The 16726-nt window shown below is 35.0% G+C and overlaps 1 protein-coding gene across 1 annotated transcript in view; it reads right to left on the bottom strand.

Annotated features, from left to right (window-relative positions):
* LOC125661868 (transient receptor potential cation channel subfamily M member 2-like) overlaps window positions 1-16726 on the bottom strand; it is a 134780-nt gene that overhangs the window by 91770 nt on the left and 26284 nt on the right. The window contains exons 2-3 of the mRNA XM_056146383.1: window positions 9937-10000; window positions 5352-5514 (exon numbers count right to left, since the gene is read on the bottom strand). Of these exons, the coding sequence (XP_056002358.1) occupies window positions 5352-5514 (163 nt within the window). The 5' untranslated portion in view covers window positions 9937-10000. The remainder of the gene's footprint in view (window positions 1-5351; window positions 5515-9936; window positions 10001-16726) is intronic.

Raw genomic sequence — 16726 nt, 5'->3', positions numbered from 1 at the left:
CACCTCAAATCCATTTCCACCATCAATTTTTTTTTGGAGCCGCCATTTTCAAAATGGCCGCCATATACCGAAATATATGAAAGTGTTGAAATTTCTACAACATTAGGGGTTTGGGGTCAATTGAGGGTCCGCAATTCATTTCTAGCCTCAGTATTTCCTTCCAATCAATTTTCAAATGTTTCAAAATGGCCGCCATTGAAGAAAATGGCGGCCAAAAATCAAGTCCGTTGGATTTCAGCGAAATTTACTTTCTAGGGTTCTTTGAGGATCCTGAGTGCATATCTGGCATCCAAAACCATTTCTGACATGCGGAGAAGTTCGGAGACATTTGTGTTGTCATCCCAACACCGTTATTGCTCGTTATTATTATTATTATCTTTGTTATTATTAATTTTTTACCAAATTTTTCTCGAAAACTATACAGTAGTTTTCAGTGAAACTTTCAGGAAAAATGCATTATATTATGAACTTTGTTTATCACAAAAAAAATTGGGAAAATTCCATTTCGGTTCCAAGTTATGAACAATTTCCTGATTTTCAAATGGAACTTTTTCCGCGAGTGATCTACAGGAAGGGCTAAAGATATGAACTGGAGACTTATTAGAGATGATAGAAAATGACTTATAGACTTGCGTAAGCACTATTTCGTACGTCGTCATCACTTCCGGTCGCTACCGAAAGCGAATTTAAAAAATAAATTTTTTCAACTTTTTTGTTTTTTAATGTTTTTCTTTGAGAAAGGTAAGATGACTAGAGATTATTTATAGAATGCTGAATTTGATATTTGTTTTTAAATTGATCAAACCAAACTCTAGATATTTGCAATTTTCATTTTGAAGCGAGATCCTCGCTAGCCTAATGGTTAGCGTAGTGGATTTTCATGCGGGCGACCCGGGTTCAATCCCCCAGATTACTCAAATATTTTTTCCCACTTTATAACAAATGAAGAATTTAAGGTTATCTACTGGACACGGAAAGAACGGAAGACCTTCGTGTTGCCATGGCAACAAGTTTCTAGTTATTATTATTATTATTTTTTTTACCAAATTTTTCTCGAAAACTATACAGTGGTTTTCAGTGAAACTTTCAGGAAAAATGCATTATATTATGAACTTTGTTTATCACCAAAAAAAATTGGGAAAATTCCATTTCGGTTCCAAGTAATGGACAATTTCCTGATTTTCAAATGGAACTTTGTCCGCGAGTGATCTACAGGAAGGGCTAAATATATGAACTGGAGACTTATTAGAGATGATAGAACATGATTTATAGTTTGCGGAATCACTATTTCGTACGTCGTCATCACTTCCGGTCGCTACCGGAAGCGAATTTAAATAATAGTTTTTTTCAACTTTTTTGTTTTATATGTTTTTCTTTGATAAAGGTAATTTAGATAAAGACTTTTTATAGAATGCTGAATATGATATTTGTTTTTAAATTGATCAAACCAAACTCTAGATATTCGTAATTTTCATTTTGAAGCGAGGTCCTCGCTAGTCTAATGGTTAGCGTAGTGGATTTAATAAAAGAAAGAGAAAAAAAAAGCGTAGTGGATTTTCATGCGGGCGACCCGGGTTCAATTCCCAGATTACTCGAATATTTTTTCCCACTTTTTCCAGCTTAAAAATGAAATTTCATTCTTGAAATGATGTCTTGTATTTGTTTCGTGCGTTATTTCGATATTTTCTCAATATCAACATTTTATAATTCTTCATATATGCAGAAGTATGTACAGGGAATGCACAACGTACATGTAATACATGTACATTTGTTATGAGTGAAGAAAAAACTTTTCTGATAACAGAGAAGAACTTAGTATTCCGAAAACATTGAATCTGCTTTATACTACAAACCATTAATTTTCTCATATTTTATTTCCTCGGGACAAAGGAATAACTGAGATTGTATAACGGTTATATATATCGTGATATCAATTCAATTTTTTTCCTATTTCTTTATCTATATACTTTATAAGTGGCACATACATATGTACTTCTACATGAATTCAAATTAATATCGATAGTATTAATACTGTCATTTTCTTCTTGAAGCAACGGTCCTCGCTAGCCTAATGGGGGTGGGTGTAAATGTAGTCCGGGACATATGTCCCGGCACATATGTCACGCGATGTCCGATATTGATATTTGCCGATTTATCGTGAAACGTTAGTTTTTCATCAATTATCTTACTGAATGTGTTTTAAGATGATCACCAAGAGTCTTCATTGTGAATTTGGTGTGTGGAAATTGCCTAATTATTTAATAAATGGCTTTTATTTTTTCTTCAGGGTGTAAAGGTAGTCCCGAAGATTTTGCGAAGAAAATGTATTTCCGGTTTTTGTTTTTGCCTCGTTTAAGTACAAATCACTTATAATCTTTAAGTATTGTGTCCTATTGATAATCATAATAGACTATTTTATCTGGTTATTTTAAATAATCTCACTAATCAAAACATTAAACGGGGTTTTATATCCTTTTTTCTCGGGACATCGCAGTTAAATGAGATACTAATGAGAGAATCGGACTGATATGAAACATTAAATCCGAATTCATCTAAAGACTAATTTATTATTATTATTATTGTTATCATTATTCAAAAGCAATGTTAGACGTTTAAATTAAATGTAATTTGTAATTCATATATAATATCGTGGAAAGATCAATAAAATTGGCATTGAGGTTGTTAGCCGTAAGTTAATTAAACATGTAAAGTCTAATTAAATTACGTTGCCCAGCTCTAAAGACCCATAATTTTATTAATCTGCTAAATCTGAATTCTCCCAGTCAAGATCCTACCTCGTCAGAAATTGGACGGAAGACCTATTCGTTGATCGCAACGAGATCAATTCTAGTTATTATTAGGGTCCTCCGTCTTCAGCGGAAGACCCTTCTATTATTCTATTATTGATTTTTTACTTTTCTTATTATTATTATTCTCTTTTTTTCTCCTTACCGATTTTGTGCAGAAGATTTCTCAGAGATCGCTGGATCGATTTGCTTCAAATTTTCAGGATTGATGCATTGCCATTTGAAGTTTGTACTGCCATTTCAATTTTTGAAAAATCACTTCCGGTTGGAAGTTATTCCCCTTTTATCGATTTTCAGATGACCATATTGTCCAGACAAAAACTCAAAAACGACATAAGCTAGAGTGCTGAAATTGTCAGTCATGTTAGACGATATGTTGTAGTTATGCACCTGGGTTTTCAAAATTTCCGGAAGTGCCTAATATGGAAGTTCGGTAGGGTTCGAAAATGGAGTTTAGAAAAGTGCCCCCTTTTTTGCACGTTTTAAATCATAACTTTTTACTCGTAAATATTTTGTTTAGACATATATAACAAAAGTTGTACAGTTTATTGAGATCTTTCGTGCCATATCAAGAAATGGGCCCATGGACCCCATGGCTCACCTGAACAGTTTGATTAGTGTCACAATTACTAACTTTTTTCTCGAGAATCTTTTGATAAGACATGTAGAACAAAAGTTATTCAGTTTTGCAAGATCTTTCAAACGATATCAAGAAAGAGGCCCACGGGCCTAATGACTCGCCTTAACAGTCTAATAAATGTCGCAATCAATAACTTTTTTCTCAAGAAAATTTCCATAGGACATGTAGAACAAAATTTGTTCAGTTTTGTGAGATATATCTAGAATGATATCAAACTTAGCCCTCCGGGCGACATGACTCGCCTGATCAGTCGAATTTGTATGGCAGTAAATAACATTATTACCTTTTTTCTCGACCCATTTACTTAGTGGCCGATAGGGGCAGAGAGTCTTTAATTTATAACACTTAAATGATCAATATTTGTAAAACACTACCGAAACTAAATTATATGTCTAGACAATATATTTGTATCGTTATTTATGAACGAAAATCTCAGTCAAATTCTTATCTCATCGCATCTAAAATTGGACGGAAGACCCACTCGTTGCTCGCAACGAGATTGCATTTAGTTATCATTCTTATTTTTCTCCAGACTTTTTTTTCCGGGAGTGTTCTCAGAGGGTACAAAAGGGATCAATATAAAACTTTCCAGGATGATAGTATCGCGTTTGTAGATGTGTGGAACGATAGTCATTTTGTCCCCACGTGTATGCACGCGCGCGCACATGCACTGCAATTTTGGTACAAAATTTACCAAATCGAAATTCACACGGGATCGATATGAAACCTTGGTAGGATGATAGTATATCATTTGTAGATGTGAAAAATGATATTCATTTTGTCTGCACTCGCGTGCATGCGCATGCACGTGCATCATAAATTTTCATATACTAACTTTGTAATCAGTCTCTCTTCTTTGTTGTTCATCGAAATGGTTTGATATTCATATCATAGGTATGTATTGAGATCCTTAACTGATCTGCATGGTTAGAATTACCAAGCTGCACGCGCTTGCACGTGCGCTTCATTTTGATTGGAAAATACTAAAACGTCTATAACTCTTTTATGAATCAAGCGAATAAGTTTATATTCACGGCATAGGTAGATAATATGTATATCTATATATTGGTATAATGCAAATGCCAACACACACGCACATGCGCGTGCATCGTCTTTCAAAACTTATTTTTTAAAAGATGATAACGTTTTTGTTTTTAATCAAATTCTTTTGATTTTTAGGTTCTAGGTGTGTCTTGGTATTCCTTCCAAATTGCTCCCAATTCGAACTACTGCTCAGAACGTGCATGCGCGTGTTCTGAATTCTGATTGGACGATTTTAAAATCACTATAACTTCCTTATATTTGATGGAAACGTTATGAAATTCATACTGTGTGTATATGATACAAATGCCTGTTGAATGACATCAAGAAATGTGCATAATCATACACGCGTGCGCGTATTATGACCATATTAAACGCACTACGTGTAATTAAAGGCTAAAACAAAATGAATTTTTGCTATAGGTTTACAATGACATCAGTTTTTAATTGGGGGAGTTTTAGGGAACATATGTAACGGTCCCCGTTACAATTAGAACTAGTTATTATTATCATGCGAGGTTTGATAACAATATATTGAATAGTTTCTTTGAAACTGAGCTAAACACAAATTCTGACGGAAGGACAGACAGAATGACGGGAGACGACATGACAAACACTATATGCCCCAGCCATATTCATGGCGAGACAAACAGATTGAGGGGATTTCCTTATAGGAGTTATGAGATTGATCACTGTTCGTTATCTTCACCTTGCACGTATCAAGTGTTGTGAAAGGACGTATATGTGATATTGTTTAGAAGCCATGCATATAACTTCACAGTGAATCAAGGGTCTTAAAGTAATTTCCTTAATTGTTCATCATTGATCATGTGAATTTTACTACGCGTGATTGTTCTACTTACCCCCTCCACTTTTAGCCGCCTCAATCAGTGCTGTCTGGAATACTGTTTTGGCCCAGGGTCTAGGGACAAAGCTGTCTGAATCACCAATGACGGAAAACACCATGGTCGGGGTACTATCAACATTTTCTTTAATTCTATTCCAAGACCTTTTCACGTCCGACATCTATACATGTAATCATAATTAAAGTATCGTTTATTAAATTCAATGAAATATAAACTCATGATTTACTAATGTAAAATTTCATTTCATCTCAAGGAGTAGGTTCAGAATAGGTAGGCAATATGAAGTCAGAAATATAAGGGTGTGACACTGAGGATGATAAAGAATTATCTTATAATTTCATGCATTATCTCCCTTTCCCCTAGTTTACAACATTTAATACATTGTATATGGCTTTAAGCCTACTTGCAAACCACATTATATATCTTAGAAACAAAATCACTGAAAATCCTATACTCTTTAACATATTTTCAGTATTATACGTAGCTAGCAATGACGTATCCAGCGCCAGGAACACACTACCACTCCCTCACAAATATGATCGTTCTTTATAGAAATGTCCAAAATCATGTACGTTTTACTTTGCCAGAACTCAATAATTCCCCCGTTTTTTCGTGGACTCACTAAGGTCCCAAGGCAGCCCTAGAAGATATCCAGCCGTAACTGCATCCTTTCGTTCAGAAATATCTAGATCTGCCACTGATTAAACACAAAGCTAATATATTAAGCGAGAGAAATTTTAAATGTGCTAATCACAATAGGCGCAGAGAAGCGATACATTTAATGTTCGTGGAGGGAGAGACTTCACGCCATAGCATTTACAAAGCCCCGCCCCGTAACGTTATTCTTGACATTTCTATCATGTTCGTTAGTGTGTGCATCCTATCGCATCGTGTTTTGCGTTTATCAGATTTTCCGTTTTCTATCGTGTTTTTCGTTTTTAGGTGTATCAGGTCGTGACAGGTCGTTCCGAAAACTTGACAATCTGTTCGTATCCTTTGTTTTGTATAATTGTTGGAAATTGATTTAATCAACTCCTCTATGCAGTCACTCGCCTCAAAGTGGTGTAGACCATATCACTCCTTTACAAACAGATCTATATTCAGCGCGAGCAGCAAATAGTTCGTAAAACATTTACGTATTGCACGTTTAAATGCATATTTTTTTTTGTAAAATTTATTGTTCTACCGTCGGTCAATTGAAAATGTAAATAGGAAAAACAAAAACCAAAATATTACTAGAAATGCAATCTATATGATATTAACAGCCAAAGTACTAATAGTACTGAAAAATCGTGGCGTGGGTTGATTGATTGATTGTATCTTGTTAAACGTTTTTCGAGAGAACTTTTTACTTATATGGAGACGTCACCGATACCAGTGAAGGGTTCAAATTTAGGCCCATGTGCGGCGCTTACGGTCATTAAACAGTGAGGATTGTTTAGTGAGCCACACCTACTGTGACACGGGGCATCCGTTTTTAAGGTCATCTCCGAGGACCCGTGATATTCACAACTGATGCGGAGCGCTTGGGATGGAACTGTCACTACCTGTTTTAACGACCTAGGTCTGTCGCGGCCGGAATTCCAACCTCGAAATTCCGCATGCGGAGGTAACGCTTTACCGAGGCGCGTGAGTTGGTTAGTTGGATATTGTTTAACGTCCCGCTCGAAAATTTATCACACAAATGGAAACGTCACCATTGCCAGTGAAGGGCTGCAAATTGTAGGCCTATGCTCCGCGCTTACGGCCTTTATGAAGGGATATATCTTTATCGTGCCACACCTGCTGTGACATGGGACCTCGGTTTTTGTGGTCTCACCACATGGATAAACATTAAAAAGTGTTAATTTTGGTAGAATATGCAATATGATGACAATGATGTTGAAATTAAGTAATAAGTCGAAAACTGTCTAATATGTCATATATCGAATGGTCCGGGACTGTTCTGGGAAGTTTACACCTTATAATTTTAAAATTAAATGATATTACCGAAGAAAGTAGGTTGTACCCTACCTGACAATGTCAAAAAATCAGACCACTCTTTACAGTATAACAATTTTTCTGTTTGTCATTCATATAGTACATTATGTTTTCGATAATTGCGCTTGACGAGAACAAACAGCGTGTATTCATAATTTTGCCCTTAAATTTTCGCACTGGACAAAAACTACCATTATAAACACATTCACAAAATTGAGTTTCAAATTTTGAAATTATGAAGGACCGTTCAATTTACCTTTGGTCATCTTTTCGGCATGACGGATTACGATTACATTCGTAAACACATTATCTAATATTTAATACGGAGAGAGATTTAAACTGAAGCTCCCTGTGACTTCATAATAGTCAAATTTTATTTACTGCATATCATTAATATCAATAAATATAACGTAATTAATACACGCAATTATTAAAAAAATGGTCTTAGATTAATTGAAATTAAAGATATCCTTTATTCAATCCATTTGCGCAACAATTCATATACGCATTAAAAGAGTTCTTCCTCTGTGCAATATTATTCTCAACTTTATCACAAACGGGATGATTTCAGCTTTTCCATCGTCAACTTCCATACTTGTATAGCGATGTTCCATTGTCGTTTACGTATTCTGTTTGTATATCTCAGCTGGTTCGGTACGCAAGAGCTTGTTCTGCGTATGGTCAGTTTTTAAATCGAGGTAGATTACTGACAAACAAGTTGATGGTATAAGGGTTTCAACAGTTTCGTGAATGGTGAAGATAACGAACAGTGATCAATCTCATAGCTCCTATCAGCAATACAAAATAGAGAGTTGGGAACACAGTCCTTTGGACACAACAGATGTGGGATCACGTGCCTAGGAGGAGTAAGCATCTCCTGTCGACAGGGCACACCAACCGTGAGCCCTATCTCTTGATCAGGTAAAACGGAACCATCCGTAGTCAAAATTAGTGTTCCAAGAACGGCCTAACAATCGGTATGAAATACGTCAGACAGCAATTGACCCAATGATAGGTTTTATGGCAAACAAGAAACCCAGAGGCCGTACCGGTCACCGGTGTACTAGTGAAAAAAGTATCACTACTTCTAAGGGCTATGGAATCTAAGGAAAATGTCTGTTCTGAATATCAATGCTAGATTCTAGTGTTCACCAAGAGTGTAACACAAGGTGTGTTCTTAAAACTTCAAAGCCCTCAAAAGTACATCTAGACTGGTAAAAGGCTTCGCATACTAGAATAGTTGTATTAACATTAAAATATTAAAAGATATGAGTAATTTGGACACATCCTAGAGTCGAAACCCTGGGTTGTGAAAATTCCCATTTTTTTGTACATCCTTTTCTGCTCTTCCTAGATACACATTTAAATTTTATACAGCATCAACAAACTTACACCGAAACACAATGTAGTAAGTTAGACCCCACCTTTGGGTCTGAACCCCTACCTCGGGGATCATGAAATGTACATTTTTTAGAAGAAATTTTTGGGCAGTTTTCCCCGTCCCTAAGGCCCGAGAGATGCAGGAATCCTGAAATTTACAATTCATGTTCCATGGATGCTTCATACTAAATTCGAAAGGAATTGGTACACTGTATGGTAGTTATGTAGAGAATTGGAATTATAGTTATCGAGAAGTTAAAAATTTCTACTGTTCACACATTCAATAACTGACTATTTTGACCCAACCCTAATACCAAATCCCCTACCCTGGGATCATCAGATTTACAATTTTTGTATAGGACTGCCTGCTCTGTCTAAATACCCATTTAGTTTCAATTTATTATCAATAGCACTAAAGTTACTTAAGTATTTTACACATAAAAAACTATGTAGTAAATTAAGCCCTACCCTGGGGGTCATGAAATTTACAATTTTGGTGAAGGTCTTCCTGCTCAACATCACCATGCATTTAGTTTTTTTCTTTACACATATGCGGATTTAGAGAAGATGTTTTAAAATTGCACCAGGGGTGCAGGAATCCAGAAATTTACAATGATGCCTCCTTGTTCAAAAAATGCTCCATACCAAACTTGAAAAGAATTGGAATGACAGCTATCAAGAAGAAGTTAAAAATGTCTATTGTTCACACATTTGATAACTGATTGCTTTGGCCCCACCCTGATGACACAACCCCTATCGCTAGGATCATCAAATTTACAATTTCAGTAAAGGACTGTAAGCTCTTTTTAAATATCCACTTAGTTCCAATTTAGTATCAACAGCAGTGAAGAAGATGTTATTTAAGTGTTTTTCATATAAACATTATATACTAATTTTGGCCCCACCCTGTTCATTTAGTTTTTTTCTTTTACATGTACGGTTCAAGAGAAGAAAAGTTTTGAAAATCTGTCAATTTTAGAGAGTTTTTGCCCCGCCCTTAGGGTCCCAGGGGTACATGAATCCTGAAATTTGCAATGTTTGCCTTCCTTATCCAATAGATGCTTTATGCCTAATTTGAAAAGAATTGGAATGATAGTTATGAAGAAGAAGTTGAAAATGTTCAATTGTTAGCGCACAACCAGTTGCAACAGGTCAGCTGAGTTTACTCAGATGACCTAATAAAATCAAATATTCCAACGCTTGACATGTCATACGCACATACCTTTTAGTTTTGGGTTGTTGTTTTTCTCTTCGCAGTTCACCTCTAGGACTCTTCACGTCGTGTCCTATTGCGAAAATATAAATTCACCAATTCGTATATCAAAATTCTTTAAAGTATACAGATCATACTTGTATATCTTATCGTCTTATAATTAGTTTGTGGACTGAAGTTTCAAATTTTCTATAAATCATTTACATTTCATAAACAGTATACATTATATGCCTATTGAATGACTGAAAACTCAACAGAATTACTTAAAATATACCTAAGTGAAATACACACTCTTTAACGCATTTCCATTCTTATAATATCCAACATTTGATGGACCCGTGTCTGTCACCGTTTTCAATTCTATTTTGTTTGCTTTTTGCCCCGTCTTGGACTTATTACTGATATTGAAGCATCACCAATTGTACGTGAATTTTTAATTTTAAACCTATACTTAGCGCTTACATCCGTAGCAGTGAGAGGCCTAACTAACCCACTAATGCCTTTTGCGACACGACACATCGATCCGTTTCTTAAGACCATATCTGAGAGCATCTAAATGCTGAATGTTTGACATAGGGCAGATCAAATTCTATGTTTTAAGTTTAAGGTTTGGCGAATTGATATTCGATCAGGAAGTGATTGCTCTACCACTGAGCGAACGATTGGTTGTTTGTGTATTGTTTACCGTTCCGTTCGATATACTTTCATTCATATTGAGACGTCAATATTCCTGGTGAAAGGTTGCGAAACTTAGGCATATGCTCTGCACTTTGAGCAGGGGGGAGGGGGTGTCATTATGTCACATATGCTGTGACACGGGACCTCGCTTTTTGCGGTTTCATCCGAAGGACCGTCCCATTTAGTCGCCATTTACGAAAAACAAGAGGAACCGATGACCTATTCTGAGCTAAAGGGAAAACACTTATTTTGTAATTTCTGGGAGACAAGATACCTTATTATGTTCCCCAAACAAAGTTTGGGAACATATTGTTTTTACTCTGTTTCTTCTTCTTATCGTTATTATTATGTCTCCAAACACAAAGTGTCGGAGACATATTTTTTTTGTGCTCCATTTCTTATTATTAAGGTCTTCCGTTTCAGACGGAAGACCTTATAGTGATTGTACTGTTTATTATTATTATTAAGGTCTTCCATTTCAGACGGAAGACCTTATAGTGATTGTAATGTTTATTATTATGTCTCCAAACACAAAATGTCGGAGACATATTGTTTTTGCTCCGTTTCTTATCATGTCTCCGAACACAAAGTGTCGGAGATATATTGTTTTTGCCCCGTTTCTTATTATTCTTATTATTATTATGGTCTTCAGCGGAAGACCCTTCTATTATTTTATTGTTGATTTTTCACTTTTCTTTTTCTTAGGGCTTTCCACCTTTCAGTGGAAAGTCCTATTGTTATTGTTCTGTTTATTATTAGGGCTTTCCACCTTTCTGTGGAAAGTCCTATTGATATTGTTCTGTTTATTATTATTAATATGTTCCACAAACAAAGTTTGGGAACATATTGGTTTTACTCTGTTTCTTCTTATTATTAAGGTCTTCCGTTCCAGACGAAAGACCTTATAGTGATTCTACTGTTTATTATTATTATTAAGGTCTTCCGTTTCCAACGGAAGACCTTCTAGTGATTGCACTGTTTTTTTTTTCTTCTTCTTATTAAGGTCTTCCGTTTCCAACGGAAGACCTTCTAGTGATTCTACTGTTTATTAAGGTCTTCCGTTTCCAACGGAAGACCTTCTAGTGATTCTACTGTTTATTATTAAGGTCTTCCGTTTCCAACGGAAGACCTTCTAGTGATTCTACTGTTTATTATTATTATTATTATTATTTCCCCTTTCGTCTCCTAGACCGTTGGATGGATTTTCCTGAAACTTTCAGGTCGTCACTGGAAGTGATTAAATAAATCATCAATTTCAAACTTTTTTCTTTCAAATTGAAACCTATATCGGTTTACTAGGTCTAGTTCTTATTCTCAAAAAATGTTGATCCCACCGGAAGTTGAATCTCCAACTTCCGGTTATATCAAAGAAAGACCATTAATTCTCTCATTTTTCAGTGCCATAAATCTCGGTCATGAAACCAGTTAATGAGTTGAGTTTTACATATATTATAGTCACCATAAATGTCTAGAGTAACGTCAAATATTTTTGTAAAATTCACTTCCGATCGGCAAATACGGCTTATTAGCTGTTTTCGTTGTACAGCGTTTTTCTCAGAAACGGTTAAAGATACAGTCATCAAATTTTCAGAGTTAATAGATCTTACTTTGTAGGCATGCAGTAGGGGGTTAAGAATGTCGGCCGTCACTTCCGGTCGTCACCGGAAGTGATTAAATGAATCATCAATTTCAAACTTTTTTCTTTCAAATTGAAATGTATATCGGTTTACTAGGTCTCGTTTTAATTCTCAAAAAATGTTGACCCCACCGGAAGTTGAATCTCCAACTTCCGGTTATATCAAAGAAAGACTATTCATTCTCTCATTTTTCAGTGCCATAAATCTCGGTCATAAAACAAGTTAATGATTTGAATTTTACATATGTTATAGACACTATAAATGTCTAGAGTATATTTAAATATTTTTGTAAAATTCACTTCCGGTCGTGAGATATGGGGTGGATATTTTGAAACCTTGTTTTTTCAGTTTCTCAATAATGAATATAGATAGACGCTTGAAACTTGTCGAGTTGATCAACTAACATTTATCCATTGTACACATACATTCAATTTTTTCGTCCGTCACTTCCGGTCTATACCGGAAGTGTTTAAAAAATTGTCGATTTTCCGATTTCTTCCAGTGATTTCTCAGAGATGGCTGGATATATTTTCTTGAAATTTTCAGGAATACTGTCTTATGAAATGACCTTGGTATAATTTTTTTTGGTTTTACAAAATTCACTTCCGGTCGGTAAATATGGCCGATATTCTGTCTCTCAAAAGGAATTTTGTCCAGTATTTTTCTTGGAAAAGGTAAAATATAGGTTCATCAAATATTCAGGGATGATCATTCTCCCTTTATAAGCGTGCAGTAGGGGGTTGAACCGTCACTTCCTGTCGTCACCGGAAGTGATGGAAAGAATCGCACATTTCAAACTTTTTCTTTTAAATTGAAACCTATACTAATTTATTAACTCTCTTTCAAAATGTCAAAAGAATATTGACTCTGTCGGTAGTCAAAACAACTACTTCCGGTTTCTTGATAAAATACCTTTTTACTTTTCATCTCTTTGTCCCCATAAATCTCGCTTATATTTGAAGTCTTTCATATGATTTTCAGATGTCTTAATAAAAGTATCAACTTCTAAAGTTCTGATAATTTTGTTTTTCAAAATTGACTTCCGGTCGGTAGTAACCTACTACCTTTTCTTTCTTTACTCTACTTCTTTTTTGTTGAGAACTCTTTCAGATAGAGACGTGAAATTTTCAGGGAATATAGACAGTAAAGAGTCGCTGTCATTTATAGGAAAAATCATCTGAATAGTACTTCCAGTCGTCACCGGAAGTTACTGGAAAGGAGTGAAAAATTCGATAATACATTTCTCATTCATTGTCAAGGCACATTTTCTGATACATTTAAATGGTTTTCGTAGGAATAGAAAGCTCTTTACCGGAAGTGGTCTAACGGAAGACCTACTCATTACTAGTAATGAGTGTTTAGTTAAGGTCTTCCGTTTCCAACGGAAGACCTTCTAGTGATTCTACTGTTTATTATTATTATTATTTTTTTCCCTTTCGTCTCCGAGACGTTAATGATTTGAATTTCACATATGTTATAGACACTATAAATTTCTAAAGTGTACTTAAATATTTTTGTAAAATTCACTTCCGGTTGTGAGATATGGGATGGCCATATTCAAACATTGTTTTTTCAGTTTCTCAATAATGAATACAGATAAATGCTTGAAACTTGTAGAGTTGATCAACTAACCTTAGTTCAGGGTACACATACATTCAATTTTTTCGTCCGTCACTTCTGGTCTCTACCGGAAGTATTTGAAAAAAATGTTGATTTTCCGATTTCTTCGAGTCTGCATATATTTTCTTGATATTTTCAGGAATAATGTCTGATGAAATGACCTTGCTATAATTATTTTTGTTTTTACAAAATTCACTTCAGGTCGGAAAATATGGCCGATTTTCTGTTTCTCAAAGAGAATTTGTCCAGCATTTTACTTCGAAAAGGTAAAATATAGGTTCATCAAATATTCAGGGGTGATTAATCTCCGTTTGTAAACGTGCAGTAGGGGGTTGAACATGTCGACTGTCACTTCCTGTCGTCACCGGAAGTGATTGAAAGAATCGCAAATTTCAAACTTTTCCCTTTAAATTGAAACTTATACTAGTTTATTAACTCTCTTTCAAAGTGTCAAAAGAATATTGACTCTGTCAGTAGTCATAACGACTACTTCCGGTTTCTTGATAAAATATCTTTTTACTTTACGACTCTTTGTCCTCATAAATCTCGCTTATATTTGAAGTCTTTCATATGATTTTCACATGTCTTAATAAAAGTATCAACTTCTAAAGTTTTGATAATTTTGGTTTTCAAAATTGACTTCCGATCGGTAGTAACCTACTACTTTTTCTTTCTTTAGTCTACTTCTTTTTGTTGAGAACTCTTTCAGATAGAGACGTGAACTTTTCAGGGAATATCGACAGTAAAGAGTCGCTGTCATTTATAGGAAAACGCATCTGAATAGTACTTCCGGTCGTCACCGGAAGTTACGAGAAAGGAGTAAAAAATTCGATAATACATTTCTCATTCATTGTTAAGGCACATTTTCTGATACATTTAAATTGTTTTCGTAGGAATAGAAAGCTCTTTACCGGAAGTGGTCTAACGGAAGACCTACTCATTACTAGTAATGAGTGTCTAGTTAAGGTCTTCCGTTTCCAACGGAAGACCTTCTAGTGATTCTACTGTATATTAAGGTCTTCCGTTACCAACGGAAGACCTTATAGTGATTCTACTGTTTATTAAGGTCTTCCGTCTCCTGCGGAAGACCTTACTATTATTGTTCGCGTTCTTCTTCTTCATTATTATTATTATTTTTATTATTATTATTATTATTATTATTTTCCTTGGTAGTACACGCGTTTTTCTCAGCCATTTCTCGATCGATTTTCACGAAATTTTCAGGAAAGATGTCTTTTGGTGACGAGACTTCGCTTACAAAATTTCGTGCTTGACGTCACTTTCGGTCAGGAGTTATCTCTCTTTTAGTTACTTTTTGAAGGGCCTTGTTGTCCACACATCTCCTCCGTTTGTTTTGAAGCTAGAGTCTTGAAATTTCTACACAAGATAGAGTAAACATTTTAGAAGATTTGTGGGAGATTCAATTTTACCGGAGGCGATTTGCCTAAACGCTCGCCTGGACCTGAAAAAATGGATGCCAAAATTTTTCGCCGATTTCGGCGATTTTTGACCTTTGATCTCCAATATATTTTTTCTTGCAAATATTTTGTTAAGACATGTAGAACAAAAGTTGTGCACATTTACGAGATCTTTTCGAAAATATCACGATTTAGGGGCTAGGCCCTTAAATTAGGGATCTAGAAGGGCTCAAAGTCTAGATCAAATATCTCAAAAATCGTTAACATTTTGGTATAAGTCAAAGAACAAAAAATGTTCATCTTAACAATCCAAATCTATTCATATAAAAAATTAGGTCATATGTTACGTAATAAGGGATTTTAAGGGCCAAAACCATAAATTTTTTACCCCTTGTATCTCGAAAACGACAAATATTTTGAAAAGGAATAAAGAACAAAAGTTGTTCAGAATGATGATCTGAACAATATGCATATTTCGTTTTTACCCTATGTGGCCCCGTTAGGGAGCTACAGTTTGGCCCCTAAAATTACTTCTAGAAATAACTCGAGAACAGTAAAGAATTTCTAAATACTTGTTGAACAAAAAAATGTTTGAAATGTCATGACCTTTCTTACGATATCAAGTAAAAGGGGCTGACCCTTTAAATTAGGGGCCCAGAAGGGTCCAAAGGTTTATGAGAATATCTCAGAAACTATTAATATTTTGTAATAAGTCATTGAAGCGGAAATGTTCATCTAAACGAGCTTGTTCTTATCAAATCAAAAAGTAGATCATATGTTACGTAATAAGGGATTTTAAGGGCCAAAATCATAAATAATTGACGCCTCATATCTTGAAAAGGACAAATATTTTGAAAAGCATTATTGAACAAAAGTTGTTCAGAATGATAATCTAAACAATATGTACATTTCGTTTTTTCCCTATGTGGCCCCGTTAGGGAGCTACAGTTTGGGCCCTAAATATTTCTTGTAGAGATAACTCGAGAACGGTAAAGAATTTCTAAATACTTGTTGAGGAAAAAATGTTTAAAATGACAAGGCCTTTCTTACGATATCAAGCAAAACGGGCTGGCCCTTTAAATTAGGGGTTCAGAAGGGTCCAAATGTTTTTGAGAATATCTCAGAAACTATTAATATTTTATAATAAGTTGTAGAAGCGGAAATGTTCATCTCAACGAGCTTGATCTTATCAAATCAAAAAGTAGGTCATATGTTACGTAATTAGAGATTTTAAGGGCCAAAATCGTAAATATTTGACGCCTCATATCTTTAAAACGACATATTTTTTGAAAAGCATTATTGAACAAGAGTTGTTCAATGTGTCATAACCTATCGATCAATATCAAAAAATGGGTCTGTGGGCCTCATTGCTCGCCTGTAGAGTCGATTTTTGTCGATATCAGTCGATTTCAAAAACTTGTAACTGGTAAATATTTTGTAAGGACA

The sequence above is a fragment of the Ostrea edulis genome, chromosome 8 (genome assembly GCF_947568905.1).
Source record: "Ostrea edulis chromosome 8, xbOstEdul1.1, whole genome shotgun sequence".
Classification (NCBI taxonomy): domain Eukaryota; kingdom Metazoa; phylum Mollusca; class Bivalvia; order Ostreida; family Ostreidae; genus Ostrea; species Ostrea edulis.
Note: the sequence above shows the minus strand (reverse complement) of the source record. Positions and strands in the feature narration are given on the sequence as shown.